Consider the following 18492-nt stretch of genomic DNA (forward strand, 5'->3'; position numbering starts at 1 on the left):
CTCCCGAGTAGCTGGGACTACAGGCGCCGCCACCTCGCCCGGCTAGTTTTTTGTATTTTTAGTAGAGACGGGGTTTCACCGTGTTAGCCAGGATGGTTTCGATCTCCTGACCTCGTGATCCGCCCGTCTCGGCCTCCCAAAGTGCTGGGATTACAGGCTTGAGCCACCGCGCCCGGCCGATTCCGTTAGTTTTTATTGGCTATAATTCACAGTAGTGTTACAGTGTATTGTTTATGGCAGATTGATTGTGTAGGAACATTCTAGTTTCTGAAGGTCTCTTACATGATTTAAAAAGTTGCTTATTAAGTAGTCTCAATTTATTCTACATTGCTAGGTTTAGTAGAGATGGACAAAACTGAAAAGCTCATAAACACTTGAATTGTTTTAAGTGTTGTGCTATATAGTGAATGTAGTGCATAGTGTATGCTACGGTTTTTCTGTGCAACCAAGGAGGAACAAACCACGAGATTAAGTTGGTGCTAAATTAATACGATAACACACTTAAAAAGGGTAGCTGCAGAAGCAAGACTTCAAAGCTAGAAGCATCTGGTTCTCAGAATTGCTGTAGGGACTTTTGATAAGGCAGGTGTGAATCCTTGCAGTTTATATAAAACTGAGAAGGTAGTTTTCTTGTTTTTGTTTTATTCTTTTTATTTCAAGTTGAAGTTTAGAATGACTCAGTATGCTGCATAAGATGGGATAAATTAAGTAGTATTTGACAGTCTTGAAAAGCATTATAGAGTTGTAGTAAGGTGTATATTTTAGGAGCATATTCTATTGCTGTTAACTCATCATCTGTAGGGATGTTTTGTGAATTGCTTTTTCAAATAGCATTTTACTGATTACAGTTTTGAGACTTTGTATTTTATGATTCATTGCATACATTGACAAAAAATTAATCATAGGTCTATACTGTATGATTTTGAGAAAGCAAAGCTTGTTTCTCATATGGCAGTTAATTTGTGATGTAGGCCAGAGACAGTAAGAATGTATATAGCTCCTTAAAGTATATATTGCTTACGGTCTTGATCTATGATCATCTGAAAGGTTCAGATAGAAAATGAAAGTAATGCTAAAGTCCTTAAGATGTCCTATGAAAAAGAAAAAGTAATATTCAACATGGACTTTGAGTGCTAGTTTTTTCTTTTTCTTTTTTTTTTATTTTTGAGACCGAGTTTTACTCTTGTTGCCCAGGCGGGAGTACAGTGGCACGATCTTGGCTCACTGAGACCTCCACCCCCTGGGTTCAAGCAATTCTCCTGCCTTAGCCTCCTGAGTAGCTAGGATTACCGTTGCCCGCCACCATGCCTGGCTAATTTTTTGTATTTTTAGTAGAGATGGGGTTTCACCATGTTGGGCAGGCTGGTTTCGAACTTCTGACCTTAGGTGATCTGCCCACCTTGGCCTTCCAAAGTGTTGGGATTACAGGTGTGAGCCACCGTGCCCGGCCTAGGTTTTCATTTTAGAGAGCCGAGAAGTAAAATTCCAAGCTGCTCTGGTGTTTGGTTACATGTAAGCACTAGTAAACTTTTGTTACTGCTTTGTTAGTAGCATTTGTATTTAGACAGACTAGTAGGACCAAAATACAAAATCTGAAAATTTATTAATTATGCTAGTTTTGGGTCATCTTATCATCTGGATAACACTAACAAAGGATCTAAATACTGCTTTAATTTTATGGATATTTAAAATAGTATGCTTTAAAACTTTTGTGCTATTATAACATGGCTAGGCTTATTAGCAGCTTATTAACATAGAATGGTAAGTTTAAAAGACTACGTAGACTGTTGAAGATCAGAATACTAAATTGAGATACTGTATAAAGCTGAAATAAATAAATTCAGATAGGAATAATACTTAAAAACATCCGTTGGTAGAATTCTCTAATTCACCTTGGTAGATATGTAATAACTTGATAAGAACCATTATCTTTTTTTTTTTTTTTTTAAAGGAACCATTATCTTAGAGACAGTATAAAAATGTAGATTGTTGGTACAATCTATACAAAACGATAGGTTGTGAGTAACAGTCTGTACAAAATGACATTAAAATGCACGTTCTGGTCTTAAACTTCTAGCCTTAAATGATCCTTGCACCTTGGCTTCCCAAAGTGTTGAGATTACAGGCATGAGCCTCTTTGGCCACAGCCTAATCTTTAGGAGGAACCAAATTTAGCATTCCTTGGCATTAAACTCAAATCACACACCATAAGCTGAATTGTAACCCTCTTCTCTCAGAAACTGTATAGATTTTTCTATTGGTAAATTGGTGTCTCAGTTAGATATAGTCTTAGGACTACTGACTGCTTTTGCATGTTGGCGCTGCAGCTTGATGCATTTAGTTTGCTAGTATTTGCAACACAGTTGAGAAATTTCACTTGTATTCAAGTAGTTTTTTCAAAAAAACTTTTTAGTAATTTGAAGCTTTGATCCTTGTTTTGAAAAGAAGTCTCAAGGTATATTAAGTCTTACATGCAGTGGTTGAATAGTCAGATTCTGTAATAATCAACTGAAGTTGTTTATTTCTGAAATACTGTGGTATCCTTTGTTTTTTTTTTTTTCCTATTCATATAAACAGCCATTTATTCCAGCACTATTTGTTGAACAGATTGTTCTTTTACATTTGATTACCTTGGCACTATTTTTCTTTTTTTCTTTCTTTTTTTTCTTCTTCCTCTTCTTTCTTTTTTTTTTTGCATTCCCTTACCTATCTTTTTTATTTTTAAAAAAGTCAAACCTTCAGAAGGAAAACAATAAGCACTTGCCTACCCCCATCTAGACTCAGCAATTTCTGACATTTTTTGCACATGTTGAAATACTGTGTGTATCCTTAATAGTTACCTAGCTATATCCTTGATATAGCTAGATTTTATTTATTTACTTTATGTTTTTTGGAGAGGGAGTCTCGCTCAATCGCCCAGGCTGGAGTGCAGTGGCGCGATCTTAGCTCACTGCAAGCTCCACTTCCTGGGTTCACGCCTTTCTCCTGCCTCAGCCTCCCAAGTAGCTGGGTGCCCACCACCACGCCCGGCTAATTTTTTTTGTATTTTTAGTAGAGACGGGGTTTCACCGTGTTAGCCAGGATGGTCTCGATCTCCTGACCTTGTGGTCTGCCCGTCTTGGCCTCACAAAGTGCTGGGATTACAGGCACAAGCCACCGTGCCCGGCTGATATAGCTAGTTTTTAAAATGAGAATACAGTTTAACATTAACTTTTTGATTTACTGTGGTTTTAGTGTACTGTATTAGTAGTGTCAGGGTCAGTATTATGTTATAAAAATTGTCTTAGCTTTGCATTTAATGCTTGGCTTGCTTGCTACTTTTTCTCAATGTGTGTGTCTCATTTCTTTTATCCTTTTCCTATGAGGGTTAGAGTTTGTAACCAAACACTAATGCAGTCTTGCTTTTTAAGGCATTTATTCAAAGCTTTATTGGTTATCAATAAATAATAGCTACTTAATTAAAATTTAAAATTCAATTCCTCAGTAATGCTAGCCACATTTCAAGTGCTCAACAGCTACATGTGGGTAGTGGTTACTATATTGGACAGTGCAGATATAGAACAGTTTGATCATTACAGAAAGGTCTTTTGAATAGTACTATTCTAGACTCTGGGGCTACAGAGATAAACGTGGTTGATAAGGTGCTTGCCCTCATGGTGTTTACCTTCTGGTGGGGTCTGTAGACGGTACACAAATATATAATGTCAGTACTAGGAAGAAAGATGAAAGTAAAATGGGGTATAAAGAGAGCATGGGCAGGAACAGTGAGGGGGAGCTATTTTAGGTAGGTTGTCAAATACTTTCTGAGAATAAGATACTTGAATGTCATTGAAGTGAAGGAGCAAGTCTTGTCAACATCTGTGGGAAGAACATTCAGGCATAGGAAACAGCAAGTACAAAGGCTCTGAGGTGAGAACAGACTTTGCATATTTGAAGAATGGCAGGAAAGCCTGTGCAAATGAGGTACTGGGAGAATGGTAGAAGATGGGGGCGAAGAAGAGTGATAGTGGCCAGATCATGTGGGACTCTGTGGTCGCTGGTAAGGAGTCTGGATTTTAACCTGAGTGTAGCGAAAAGACCATTGGGGGGTTTTGAGCAGAGGAGTGGCATGATCTGCGTTTCATTTATTTAACTTTAATATTGCTGTTTTTACAAAAACAGAACACTAGTGAGCCCCAGGTGCTCACAGTCTAACTCTAGCAACCATCATCTCTTGGATGACCAGTCCTGTCCTACATGTATATATATTCGTTTCCTTTCCCCCTTCCTGTATTATTTTGAAACACGATTTATGTTTTAAAAGATCACCCTGCCTGCTGTGTGGGGAAATTGACTTTTGGAGGATAAGAGGAGAAACAGGGAGACTGGTTAGGAGGCTATTGCAGTAATCCAAATAAAAGATGATGGTGACCTGGTGTCTAATGTTTGAAATGATAAGTAGCTGGATCCAGGTAAAGCCAGCCAGACTGCTGGTATGTATAATGAAGGAAAGAGAAGTCAAGGATGAGACCAGTGTTACATCGCCCAAATGAGAAAGAAGGTCATTTGGCAGGGAGAATTTGGTTTTATTCATGTTCAGTTTTAAGATACTTGTCAGAAGTTGAAGAGGAAATGTCAAGTATACATTTGTATATAGAATCTGGAGCTCAGGTAGAAATGATTCAAGTATTTCTGGGCAAATCCAAACATTTAGAAGTCAGGAAGAAGAGAACCCAGTAAAGATACTAAGGAGGAACAATAATTGAGCTGTAAGGCCGGGCGCAGTGGCTCACAACTGTAATCTCAGCACTTTGGGAGGCCAAGGTAGGCGGATCACTTGAGGTCAGCAATTCGAGACCAGCCAGGTCAACATGGTGAAACCCCAGGTCTACTAAAAACACAAAAATTAGCCGAGCGTAGTGGTGGGCACCTGTAATCCCAGCTACTCAGGAGATTAAGGCATGAGAATCGCTTGAATCTGGGAGGCAGAGGTTGCAGTAACCTGAGATGGTGCCACTGTACTCCAGCCTGGGCGATAGAGCGAGACTTTGTCTCAAAAACAAACAAACAAACAAAAAAAAACCACATTGAGCTGTAGGGTGACCAGCCCTTTTAGCACCTCAAGTCCCACATCTAGGAAACTTCTCAGTCTCTGACAAAATGGAATGGTTGGTTACCCTGGATAAGAGGAAATAAAGAATATTCTAATTTGGAATTAGAAAGACAATGTTTCCATAGGAGGGAAATGATAAATTCGCCAATACTGCTGAAGCATTTTATTTTATTTTATTTTACTTTATTTTATTTTTTTTTGAGATGGAGTCTCGCTTTGTCGCCCAGGCTGGAGTGCAGTGGCCGGATCTCAGCTCACTGCAAGCTCTGCCTCCCGGGTTTACACCATTCTCCCGCCTCAGCCTCCCGAGTAGCTGGGACTACAGGCGCCCGCCACCTCGCCCGGCTAGTTTTTTTTGTACTTTTTTAGTAGAGACGGGGTTTCACCGTGTTAGCCAGGATGGTCTCGATCTCCTGACCTCGTGATCCACCCGTCTCAGCCTCCCAAAGTGCTGGGATTACAGGCTTGAGCCACCGCGCCCGGCCAAAGCATTTTAAGGAAATGCATTGCTTTGTGAAACTGTTAAATAATGGAATTGCTGGAGAATAGAGTTATGGTGTTGATAGGACGTCATGGAGAAAGACTTTCTTGTATATTTTATAAGCATTGCAATAGTGGTCCAAATTCAGAATTTTAATCTCAGATACTTTCACTTTTTCTCTCTTAAGCAGCAGACAGAATGCAAGTAGAAGTAATTATTAAGCATCAAAAGGATCTATAGATGAAAACTGGGTGCTTTAACAGTTAATTCTGATTTTAAAATTTATTTACATATTATATTACTGGTAGTGAATTATGATGGGACATTTGACAAGTTGTCAATTTTCTTCAAGTTTTATTGGTTATTTTACATTTTTTCTTGTAGATTTTTCTAATCTTTGCTATTTCAATAGGAATCATGGCTTCGAAAGAACTACCTTATTGATTTCAAACACCATTTTATGAGTCGTTTTCCATATGCCTTAAAAGAAATAACCAAGCACAAAAGGAAAGAGCCAAATAAAAGGTATTATGATTCTTTTTCACTATATTACCTTGAAAAGCTGTTTAACCTGAAATTATCGGGAGATAATTAGCCTTAATATGGAACTTTCTAAAGTACTACGTGTTTATGTCTAGATTTTGTGAAAATAAAAGTAGTAGTAAGGCTGATTTTTGGACAAGTCAGTTTGAGCCTTGGGATTAACAGTTTTTTTTTTTTTTTAAGTGTGTAAAATTTTTTTTTTTGTGCTAGATGAATGTATCAATTTACATAAATACGAATTTAATAGAAGTCAGGTGTATGGTTTATTTGGGTGAGGCACTGTGTGATTATTGAACCTCTTAAGCAGGAGAACATCTTGATGATCATCTAGTTCTGCTCTCATTTATACATGAGGAACCTGGTAGTGAAACTAATGTTAGTATCCCTAAGGAAGGAGGGCAATTGGAGAAAAATCGGAAATAAAAGGTAATTGATTAGAAGAAGAAGGTTAAACAAAAAAAAAAAGTAAGCCTAGAAATTATTTAAAATGTCTGCCTCAAGTAAGAGCAGATAAATGTGAGAACAAGTTATGTAATGAAATTTGACAAGAAGGTACAAGCTAAAACACTAATACTGTGGTTCCTGTAAATGAGCAAACACTTGCAAGGGATCTTAAAGTCTGTCAAAGGCTCTTAAATATATCAAAGGGAATACACTAGCTAGAGAATCATTGAGGTTTTTTGAGCAGGGTTCAGAGGATATGCTTGGAAGCAATATAGCTATTTCAGGCATAAGAGTTTTTCATTCATTCACTAAATATTTGTTTTGGTTGCTTATTGTGAACGAGGTAGAACAAAGTATTGTGATAGGAACAGATTTTTTAAGCCTTTTACCTTTCTCTCTTGAGCAGTTATATATGTGTGTGTATTTGTATACATATATACGTATATATGTATATATGTATGTAGGTGTATATATATACATGTATATATATACATATGTGTGTGTATATATATATATTGGTTTTTTTTTTTTTTGGTGAGATAGAGTCTCACTCTGTTTCCCAGGCTGTGGTACCATCTCAGCTTACTTCAACCTCCGCCTCCCGGGTTCAAGTGATCCTGCTGCCTCAGCCTCCCAAGTAGCTGGGATTACAAATATGCACCACCATGCCTGGTTAATTTTTGTATTTTTAGTAGAGACAGGGTTTCATCATATTGACCAGGCTGGTCTTGAACTCCTGACCTCAGGTGATCTGCCCACCTCAGCCTCCCAAAGTGCTGTGATTATAGGCATGAGCCATTGCACCCAGCCTTAAGCAGTTATATTCTAAATCATAAAAGAGTGTGTGTCAGGGTCCAGTCATGAGACAGAAACTGTGACAATGAATTTTTTTTTTTTTTTGAGACAGAGTCTCGCTCTGTCACCCATGCTGGAGTGCAATGATTTTTTAACAAGAGAATTTAATATAAATAATTGTTAACTACGTATACAAAGGAAGTTAGGTATTATGGAGGTACCAACTGCGGGAAGCAGATAGTACCTGTAGAACTGGGAGAACAAAGAAGGGAAGAAGCTTGGAGGAAGGGAGCCAAAACTCTAACCTCTAAGAAGGGGATGCTCCTCAGCAGGTACTGATATCTTGAGCTGAGAGCAAGAATCCCATAGGGCTGGGGTCCAGTACTCTGAAAAGGGGGTGTAGCTGGCTGGTGCTGACGTTTCTGAGAGGCATGATGATTCTGGTTCTGTGTCAGTAAAACTACAAACTGGAGTCTGCTATGGCTACTATAACGAACTGCAAATGACCTGAAGAAGAGCTGCTGATTGACACTGGCAGCAATAGAAAACAAAAACAAAACTAGCAAGTAAACAGAAGAGTGTCCCGTCTTCCTCTTACAGCTTTCTAGGCCTATTGTATCACCCCTTTATTGGCAGAGCCTAATAAGCCATCTACAAAGGAAAAAATGTGGGTCCCAGAGTCCCAACCCTAGGGTCACAAAGCAGAGTATAGAGGATGACTTTGAAGCTGAGAAACAGTAGCTCAGTAACTAATATTTACATATGTAAATTTACATATGTAACACAAAGCAGTATAAAAGTATCATTAGCACTATACAAGTAAGTGCTATAGGAATTCATAGGAAGAGACAGATCACTGATGCTAGGATAAACAGAAAAAGCTAAATTGAAGCATAGTATTTCAACTGGGTATGAACGTGGATATGATTTCAGGAGGCGGAAATGCAAGGGATGAGACTATTGTAACTAGAGGAGATAGCATACAAGAAAGCTACAGGATTAGGAAATGGATGGAGAGCATGGATCTGGGTCCAGTCTGATTTCTGCTCTTCCCTGGCCTTGATGGGGAAGCCATTTCTTGACTCAGGAGTTCACCTTCAGATCCTTTTGGCATTGAAGACTTTTGGTTCAGTCAGAACTGTTCTAGGGAGCTTCTGGAGTTGAGGGGACAGAATCAAAGAGACACTTTATTGAGCAAGATGTTAGATTTTTTCCCCCATACAATTTCCTTACCGGAGTTTTTATTCTGGGATTCATAGGTAAGCTTCAGAAAATCCATGAACTCTTGAAGTATTGATGGAGAATTACATGTATGTGTATTTTTTCAGATAAGGCATTCTGTATATAATTTTCATCAAAATGTGATTAAATTGTGGTTTAGATGTTTAGGATTTAGTAGACTTCAGTGTAAATAAATTACTGAAGAATGTATCAGTGTATCATCATTCAAGAAACTTACTGGACTCTTATGTGCAAGGCACTTGTTGTACTAGTTGCTGAGCATTTCATGGTAAAGGAAATAGGTAGAGTTCCAGTTCTCGTGGAGCACGGTCTAATGAAAAAGACATTTATTTTACTTGATTCTTTAATCAGTGACTGACTGTGATAAATAAGTGAAGAAAGAGCTTAGGTTAATACAGGAGTATGTAGTAAGGAGTTGGTCCTGATCTTTCACGAGGGGAGGACCATCTTAGCAAGGTTGCCCTGATGGAAGCGACAGTGTGCTGAGATATAAATGGGAAAAAAAAGGAATTAACTTTATGAGGAGATTGAGATGATGAAATGGAGGGATTTTTTTAACTTTATTTTTTTTTTTGAGACGGAGTCTCGCTCTGTCCCCCAGGCTGGATCTCAGCTCACTGCAAGCTCTGCCTCCTGGGTTCACGCCATTCTCCTGCCTCAGCCTCCCGAGCAGCTGGGACCACAGGCGCCCGCCACCTCGCCCGGCTAGTTTTTTGTATTTTTTAGTAGAGACGGGGTTTCACCGTGTTAGCCAGGATGGTCTCGATCTCCTGACCTCGTGATCCGCCCGTCTCGGCCTCCCAAAGTGCTGGGATTACAGGCTTGAGCCACCGTGCCCGGCCTAAATGGAGGGATTTTTAGCAAAGATGGATTGCCAGTGTAACCTACTTTTCAAAAGATTCCCCCCCATGATTGATTTTTGGGGAGCCTACAGGCTGCTTTTAAGTAAGTGCATTAAATACTTAGCAAATAGCCTGTGAACAGCACACAAATCAAAGTTAGGGAAGTCAACAGTGGTCTAGACCAACGGTCCCCAACCATTTTGCTAATGAGGGACTGGCTTCATGGAAAACAATGTTTCCACGGACCTGAGGTGGGAGGATTGGTTTTTGGGATGATTCAAGTGCATTACATTTATTGTGTGCTTTATTTCTATTATTATTACATTGTAATATGTAATGAAACAATTACATAATTCACCATAATGTGAATCAGTGGGAGCCCTGAGCTTGTTTCCTGCAACTAGACAGTCCTGTCTGGGGGTGATGGGAGACAGTGATAGATCTTCAGGCGTTAGATTCTTACAAGGAGCATGCAGTCTAGATCCCTTGCATGCACAGTTCGCAATAGGGTTCATGCTCCTATGAGAATCTAATGCCACTACTGATATGACAGGAAGCAGAGCTCAGGCAGTAATGTGAGCAATGGGGAGCGACTGTAAATATAGAACAATCTTAATTCGCCTGCCGCTCCCCTCCTGCTGTGTGGTCTGGTTCCTGACAGGCCATGGACCGGTGCCAGTCTATGGTCTGGGGTTGGGGACCCCTGATCTAGGCCAGTGTTGTTCGCACTTCTTGTTCATGTACCCCCAATGTATTTTTATTTTTTATTTATTTATTTATTTATTTTTGAGACAGTTTCATTCTTGTCATCCAGGCTGGAGTGCAGTGGCACGATCTCGGCTCACTGCAACCTGTGCCTCCCGGGTTCAAGCAATTCTTCTGCCTCAGCCTCCCAAGTAGCAGGGATTATAGGCATGTGCCACCACACCCAGCTAATTTTTTGTGTCTAGTAGAGACAGGGTTTCACCATCTTAGTCAGGCTGGTTTCCAACTCCTGACCTCAGGCGAGCCACTGTGCCCAGCCTGTATTTTTAACCTGATACCTGCATTTTAAATCTCAGGTTGAAATAGAGAGTTAAAATGATACAATTTATTTTATTGGGGTAAAATATATATAACATTAACCATTTAAACCACTTTTTAAGTGTACAGTTCAGTGGCATTAAGTACTTTCACATTGTGTGATCATCACCATCTATCTTGAAAAAAGACATTCTTTGCATTTTTCATTGTTTTGACATTTGCACTAATGATACAAAAGCAATGATGGGTAAAACTGTTAGTATCTTAGGATGAATTAAGGCAGTGGCACCAAACTATACTAGTAGACATTGTATTCTTCACCACCATACGCTCACAGTTTAAAAGAAAAACAAGCCAGTTTCACTTAAGAAGGTCCTTAATAAGCAGTAAACATAAGTGATTGTATTAAGTCATGACCCTTGTCCTGGTGCAGTGGCTCACATCTGTAATCCCAGCACTTTGGGAGGCTGAGGCGGGTGGACCATGAGGTTAGAAGACTGAGACCATCCTGGCTAACACGGTGAAACCCTGTCTCTACCAAAAATACAAAAAATTAGCCAGGTGTAGTGGCAGGCGCCTGTAGTCCCAGCTACTCCGGAGGCTGAGGCAGGAGAATCGCTTGATCCCTGGAGATGGACATTGCCGTGAGCCGAGGTCACACCACTGCGCTCCAGCCTGGGTGGCAGAGTGAGACTCCTCCAAAAAGAATAAAAAAGTCATGACCCTTGAGAACGCATATTTTTAATATTCTGTGTGATGAATGGGAAGTGTACATAAAGCATTTCTGCTGCATATCAAAGAACTATGATTGTCTCAACGAAATAGCCCTGTGGGATTTTCCTACTTGTATTTTCCTGGAATGGACTAGATTTTAACTTGAAGAAAATGACTGACAAACAGTGGTTATTCAGATTTGGGTATTTGGCACATGTTTTCACAAAAAATAACGTGACTGGCGGCTCACACCTGTAATCCCAGCACTTTGGGAGGCAAAGGCGGGCAGATCACCTGAGGTCAAGGGTTCGAGACCGGCCTGGCCAACATGGTGAAACCCTGTCTTTATTAAAAATACAAAAATAAGCCACGTGTCGTGGCGCACGCCTGTAACCCCTGATACTTGGGAGGCTGGGGTGTCAGAATCACTTGAAGCCCAGAGGCAGAGGTTGCAGTGAGCCAAGATAGTGCCACTGTACTCCAGCCTGGGTGACAGAGTGAGACTACATCTCAGAAAAAAAAAAAAAAAAAGAACAAAGTGAGCCTATTAGTTCCAGGAAAACAAATGGCATTTGTTGCCACTGATAAAATTTGAGCTTTCAAGCAAAAATTGATAATTTAGTAAACTTCTGTCTACGACTATGAATTCTATCTTTATATTTACTAGCTTTTTGTTCTTCATGTTTTTCATGTATCTCAGTCCTGCCTGGGATCATTTAGAGTCTTCTTTAGTTCATTTTTTCTCCCCCCATAAAAATGTATTTCTATCGCATTTCTGAAGAATGTTTTAGCAGGGTTAATATTATAGGTTTGGCAGTTATTTTCTTTGAGCACACTGACGATATTTTACTGTCTCCTGGTTTCCATTGTTATGTTAAGAAGTCAGCTATGAGTCTTAACTGTTGATACTTTAGGAGTTACCTGTGTGTTTTTTTTTTTCCCCTAAAGTTTTTCTTCTTGTCTTTCATTTTCTGCAGTTTCACAATGATGTATCCAGTTGTGGTTTTCTTTTCTGTTTATTCTGCTTGGGATTCAGTGGACTTAACTGATACCTTGAATCTTGAATTAAATGTCTTCATCAGTTCTGAAAAACATATTATCTTTTAAACATTTGCCAATTTCTCTTCTTTCCTTTCAAGACTGATTTAATGCATGTTACATCTATTTACTGAATCCTCCACCTATTTTTTAATCTTTTCTTTATCCTTTCCAGTTTTTAATTATTTAGTTTTATTCAGTTGTAGTCAAACATAAGTCCACGGAATTTTCATTTTTTATTTTTCAGTTCTAGAATTCTTTCCAGTTGTTCCATCACCACTCATTGGAAAGACTATACTTTATCCATTAAATTTCCTTTGCTCATTTGTCAAAATTCAGTTGACTGTATTTTCATGGGTCTGCTTTGGGACTGTGTTCCATTAATTTATGTATGTTTGTTGTTTCACCAATACCATCTTGTCTTGCTTATTGTAGCTTTATTGTGAGTCTTGAAAATAGGGCATGTGAGTCTTCCAGCTTTGTTTTGCTTTCGTGTTTTTTTTTTTTTTTTTTTAATGGGGTCTCCTTATGTTGCCCAGGCTGATTTTCAACTGGGCTCAAGGGATCCTCCCGCCTTGGCCTCCCAAAGTGTTGGGATTATAGGCATGAGCCACCATGCCCAGCTTGTTTTGCTTTAGTCTTATGTTTGGTATTCTGGGTCTTTGACATTATTATGTAGACTTCAGAATCAGTTTGTCAGCAGTTACCAAATAGCTTGCTAGAACTTTGATTTGGATTGTGTTGAATCTATCTGTAGATTAGTTTAGGAAGAATTATTCTTTAAACTGCTAGAATGATGCAGAACTAGGATTCAGGTTTATCTTAAGACTTACTTTTACTTTCCTAGGAGAGAAACCTTAAAGGGCCAAGCTCAAGGAAGGGATGTTGTCCAGGCACAGTGTCTCACACCTGTAATCCCAGCCTTTTTGGATGCCAAGGCGGGCGGATCACTTGAGGTCAGGAGTTCGAGACCAGCCTGGCCAACATGGTGGAGCCCCATCTCTACTAAAAATACAAAATTAGCGGGGTGTGGTGGTGTGTTCCTGTAACCCCAGCTACCCGGGAGGCTGAGGTGGGAGGATCGTGCCACTGCACTCCAGCCTGGGCGACAGAGCAACACTCTGTCTCCAAAAAAAAAAAAAAGGTAGGGATGTCTTGGTAGGCCCTAGGCTTTGACTTTTGACTTCCTTTTCTTGTGGGGCCACTAAAAGGTTGCCTTTGTTTTGCAGCTTTTTTCTTTTGAACTGGCAATTGCCCTCAGGACTAAACCTTGAGTACTGGAATCTTGCACTTCTAGTTATTTTCAGCAATATTGTAATTACCTATACTACCTTTACTGGAAATCGAAGTTTCATCAGAGATCTGCCTTCCTCCTAGAATTGTTGGTTGGTATATTTAGTCTTTGAAATTTCTGTATATGTTATTGGAGGAGCAGAAGGAACTCTCCCAAGTTTGCAGATGTCCTTTGAGACTTTCTGGATCATAATAGATGATGCTGCCTGAGATAAAGTTAGGGTAAATTTTCCAAAGCTCTGCCTGTGGGGAAGAAGTGTTTCAAGTCTATCCCAGTGTTTACTGTCTCTTTTCTTAATGATAGGATTCCTAATTTTCATCTGAACGTGTCACTACACAAAATAAAAAACAGATTTCTCAGCTTTTTTTGAAGCTAGGAGCAGTCACGTGGGTAATTTCTATTAAATCGCTCAGACTTCCTCCAGTGTCAGACTTGTACACTGAGTTGTCTGTTGGCCATCTCCATCTGGATTTGATTATGATCCTTTAGACTCAACATATCCAACGGAGAATTAATTTCTAGATCTCTCTGCTCCTTTTTCTTCATCATCTCTATCAAATTAGTCACTACTGTTAGAACCCTTGATGACTACTCCTCCTGTCTCCACCATCTTCAGACTCATGTATTTGTATATATTTAAGCATATTTCAAATCTGGGTAATTTTTGTTCTTTCTAAATGGCCTCCTTCTCCCAGTTCATACCAGCATTGACCCTGGTTCTTGGACTTGCCATCTCTTGCTTGGAGTGCTGTAGTAGCCCCACAACTGCTTCTTTGTTTATAGTTTGTAACTGATTTTCCCTTTTATAGCCACACAATCATGTCTCTGAAAGAAGCTTGCAACCATGTTATTCCTTTGCTTACAGAATTAATTTTGATGTCTTTAGCCTCTGGCTCTTTGTAACCTGGTTCCATTTTACCTTTCCAGGGTCATTTGTCATTCCTGGTCTTACATTTGATGCTTGATAATGCCAGATTTCTTTTATTTCTCTTCTCATGTATTTGTGGTTCCTCACTACTGTGCCCTTGCTCAAGACTAACTAGGATTAATCTTTTCCTTTAAAATTGATTGACTGGAGATATTTATGGCTTCAGTCAAATTTACATTTTTCTTTTCTGTTTTTTAATGATAGGGTCTCTCTTTGTTGCCCAGGTTGGAGTGCAGTTGTGTGATCATAGCTCACTGTAACCTCAAACTCGTGGGCTTAAGTGATGCTCCTGCCTCGGCTTCCTGAGTAGCTAGGACTATAGGCAAAGCTTGCCAGCATGCCTGGCTTATTGTATTTTTATTTATTTATTTTTTGAGATGGAGTTTTCGCTCTTGTTGCCCAGGCTGGAGTGCAATGGCGCAATCTCGGCTCAATGCAACCTCCGCCTCCTGGGTTCAAGTGATTCTCCTGCCTCAGCCTCCCAAGTAGCTGGGATTACAGGCATGTGCCACCACACCCGGCTAATTTTTTTTTTTGTATTTAGTAGAGACAGGGTTTCACCATGTTGGTCAGGGTGGTCTTGAACTCCTCACCTCAGGTGATCCACCTGCTTTGGCTTCCCAAAGTGCTGGGATTACAGGTGTGAGCTCCCGTGCCCGGCCTTAATTTTACTTTTATTTTTTGTAAAGATGGGATCTTGCTGGGTTTTCCAGGCTAGTCTCCAACTCCTGGCCTCAAGCAGTCTTCCCAGTTCATCCTCCCAAAACACTGGGATTACAGGCATGGGCCACCACGTCCAGCCAGCTTTATGTTTTTCTAAACATGAAAGAAATAAGCTCTGCTGTTGAATATACCACAGTCTGAAATGAGTATGTTCTAAGTTGCAAATTTTGTTTTTATTAAAATATTTTATTTCAGGTTTTTTGAAATTGTGTTTTGTTTGGCTAGAGTGAATAAACTGATATTAATATGTGAATTATAAAATTGTTTCAAATCAGTGCTTACCTGGATATGTCTCCTTATTTCACATATGAGAAAGTTATGGCCAGGAAAGACTAGTGATTCTTTTAAGTCAGATGATTAGTTAAAAGCAGAGCCAAGATCTGCTGTGATTTCCATCCAAATGTAATTATCTGCCTTAAATCAGGTGTGTCAGGGTTTTTAAGTTTTATCTTTCAAGTTCACAGGCAATATTATAAGAGCATTTACATTTTGTGTGAATAGCACCTTGAGTAATGAATTGAGCTGTATACACTCTGTACCTTCTTAACAACTCTGATTCCATAATGAAATGGTTTATTTGTAGAACTGTGGCCTAAGTCTTGCCTATGCACCTATCTTCTTGGCCATCTATTAATTCTAGAAGGGAATTTTTTAAAACTCCACTGATAGATTATTTTAAGTATTCTAATGAAGCAGGCATGGTAGACGTAACGCTTTATAGATGTGTGTGTCTTTGTTTCTAGCATCAAGCATTGCACAGTTCTCTCCAATAACATAGATCATCTCTTACTGAATTTAACACTGTCTGATATCATGGTCTCCCTGGCAAATGCGTCAACTTTGCAGAAGGATTGCAGTTGGATAGAAATGATAAGGAAATTTGTAACAGAGACCCTTGAAGATGGCTCTAGGCTAAATAGTAAGCAACTGAACAGATTGCTGGGAGTATCCTGGAGGTTAATGCAAATACAACCAAACAGAGGTAGGTGATGCTACTTTGCCCTTATTTAAGAGTAGAGCTCTTACATGTGCTATCTTAAGGTCTAGCTTTGAAATGATGGCTTGTAAACATTCCATGTAGTCAGGCTAATTATATTCAAGCCCTAGAAGGTAGCTACTGTCTACTTGAACACTGAAATTGTTTATGGCTCAGAGTATCTGTAAGTGGGTAGGTCCACTCTGAAGCAAATTGATAAAGACTCTACCCTCTTCTGATCTAGTTTGACTGGAATTTGAGAACTTTTCCCCTTGATTAATATGGCATGAATCTTCCCTGTCTCTTTACCTTTCTTCTAGCTTGATGTTAAGTTATATTAAGTCAGTTTTAGAGTGGCTTACTTATTCTTTGATTTAAAAACAAAGTTTTCCTATGTAGTTCCCATCTAAATCACCTTTCTAATATTCCGGTTTTTGTCATTCCTAGGTTTGTTGTTAAGAAAATTTATACTGTAACTACTGATTGGTTTGACTTTTTTATTAGGCCATTGCTATAGGACTTCAATGGTAGTTGTCAGTTTGTGGCTAAAATTGGCTTTGCCATAGGAACAAAGTAAAGTATTTCGGTGCATTCAGAGGAATTTGGGGGCTGTTAAACATTTTTTGATTCATATGCAAGTTGTTTTCTTTCTGTTTGTAGAGGACACAGAGACTCTTATTAAGGCAGTTTATACATTATATCAGCAGAGGGGCCTTATCCTTCCAGTTCGGACTTTGTTATTGAAGTTTTTCAGTAAAATCTATCAGACAGAAGAACTGAGATCTTGTAGATTCAGGTAAAATCTTGTTATTTTCCTTTCTTTTCTCTTGCTAAGTTTTCTGTAGTCTGTTTAAATATTTAAATAATTTTAGAGAGATTAAATCTTTGGAGAAGTTCATTCTTTTTAATCCTACTTGTTTGCATTTAGGAAATGATATAAAATTTTAAAAGAAGCATACATAAAGTGCCAGTAAACTTTATACCCATATCTGAACAGATAAAAGACTGCTTAGGCATGCATTTCCACCTGTCCACTTATAGCTAAGGGACAGTTGGAACCATCTTAGCCCTTTCTCTTCTCTTCCCATAAAAATTACGGAGGTTGAATCTCTAGCCATTAGTGACATATTGAGGCATATGGGATAAGAGTGAGGGCAATAGAAGATGAGAAAGTTTCTGGCTTAGTTTGGTGCTATTAGAGAGAGACAACAAAAGAGTGGACTAAGGAATTTTTCAGTAAGATGAGTTTGAGTTTTATTTGGCATAGTCAGAAATGTTTGAGAGGAAGATACAGATTTGGGAGACCTCAACATATATAGGTAGTTGTTGAAACGTATTCGTGTATTTACGTTAAGCCAAGTACTTTACATAATCTCAGTAATCTTTATACTGCTACTGTGAGGTGAATACTGTTAGCTTCCATTTTACAGAAGGAAGCAGAAAATAAATAAATTGGCGAGTATTATACAGCTAATGTGTAGCAGAGCTGAGACTTAAGTTCAGGTCTGTCTTGACAGTGAAGTCCATGATAGAATCACCAACCTTTCAGGGACCTAGTAAAAATGTTCACTGTTATTCAAGACATTTGCACTCCAGCAAGTATTCTAAAGAAATAAAAATAGCACAAGTTTGAAGCCATTTTGTATGGGAGCAACTTACGGTGAATGTGTACATTTGTTAATATAGTATAACACCACCAATTAGGATAAATAGTTAAGTGTCTTTACCCTTCAAAATAAGAATACAATTCAGATACTGCCCCAGTTAACATTAATTTAGTGGGTAAAGCCTTGGAAAATGATGCTGGCATCTTGTGGGTTCTCAAATGTTTAAATGAATAAATTTGGTATTATTGGTACATAGTCACTTTGTGATATATTTAAATTTTTTTTTTTTTGGTTTAAATTTATTTCCCTTGTCTTTGAGAATTACAAAGATGTCTTTGGCCTTTCTAAGATATCGTAGTAAAGTGCTATCCCGTTGGCTGGCTGGTTTACCATTGCAACTTGCTCATCTTGGCTCCCGAAATCCTGAGCTCTCTACACAGCTCATTGATATCATTCATACTGCTGCAGCACGAGCAAATAAAGAATTACTAAAAAGTTTACAAGCTACTGCCCTCCGAATTTATGGTAAGAGTTCATTTGTTTAATGGCGTAGGTAGTCATTGGTCCACCCTGATACACAAAAGAAGTTTTTAAGGGGAGCTCTGTAGTTTTGCCTTTCCCTTAGTCTAAATTAGTAATACCATGGTTAAACTGCCAAAACAAAACATCGACAGCAAATTCATTTTCAGTATTTATTAGGATATAGAAGATTAATGATTTTTTTTTTTTTTTTTTTTTTTTTTTTTTTTT

The 18492-nt window shown here is 38.8% G+C and overlaps 1 protein-coding gene across 3 annotated transcripts in view; it reads left to right on the plus strand.

Annotated features, from left to right (window-relative positions):
• Positions 1 to 18492, plus strand: part of TEX10 (testis expressed 10) — a 60345-nt gene that overhangs the window by 11502 nt on the left and 30351 nt on the right. For all 3 annotated transcript variants that reach the window (XM_017884328.1, XM_017884329.1, XM_017884330.1), the window contains exons 5-8: positions 5986 to 6098; positions 15903 to 16141; positions 16796 to 16931; positions 18092 to 18267. In XM_017884328.1, the coding sequence (XP_017739817.1) occupies positions 5986 to 6098; positions 15903 to 16141; positions 16796 to 16931; positions 18092 to 18267 (664 nt within the window). The remainder of the gene's footprint in view (positions 1 to 5985; positions 6099 to 15902; positions 16142 to 16795; positions 16932 to 18091; positions 18268 to 18492) is intronic.

This window comes from Rhinopithecus bieti, unplaced genomic scaffold, assembly GCF_001698545.2.
Source record: "Rhinopithecus bieti isolate Rb0 unplaced genomic scaffold, ASM169854v2 scaffold_12088, whole genome shotgun sequence".
NCBI classification, from domain to species: domain Eukaryota; kingdom Metazoa; phylum Chordata; class Mammalia; order Primates; family Cercopithecidae; genus Rhinopithecus; species Rhinopithecus bieti.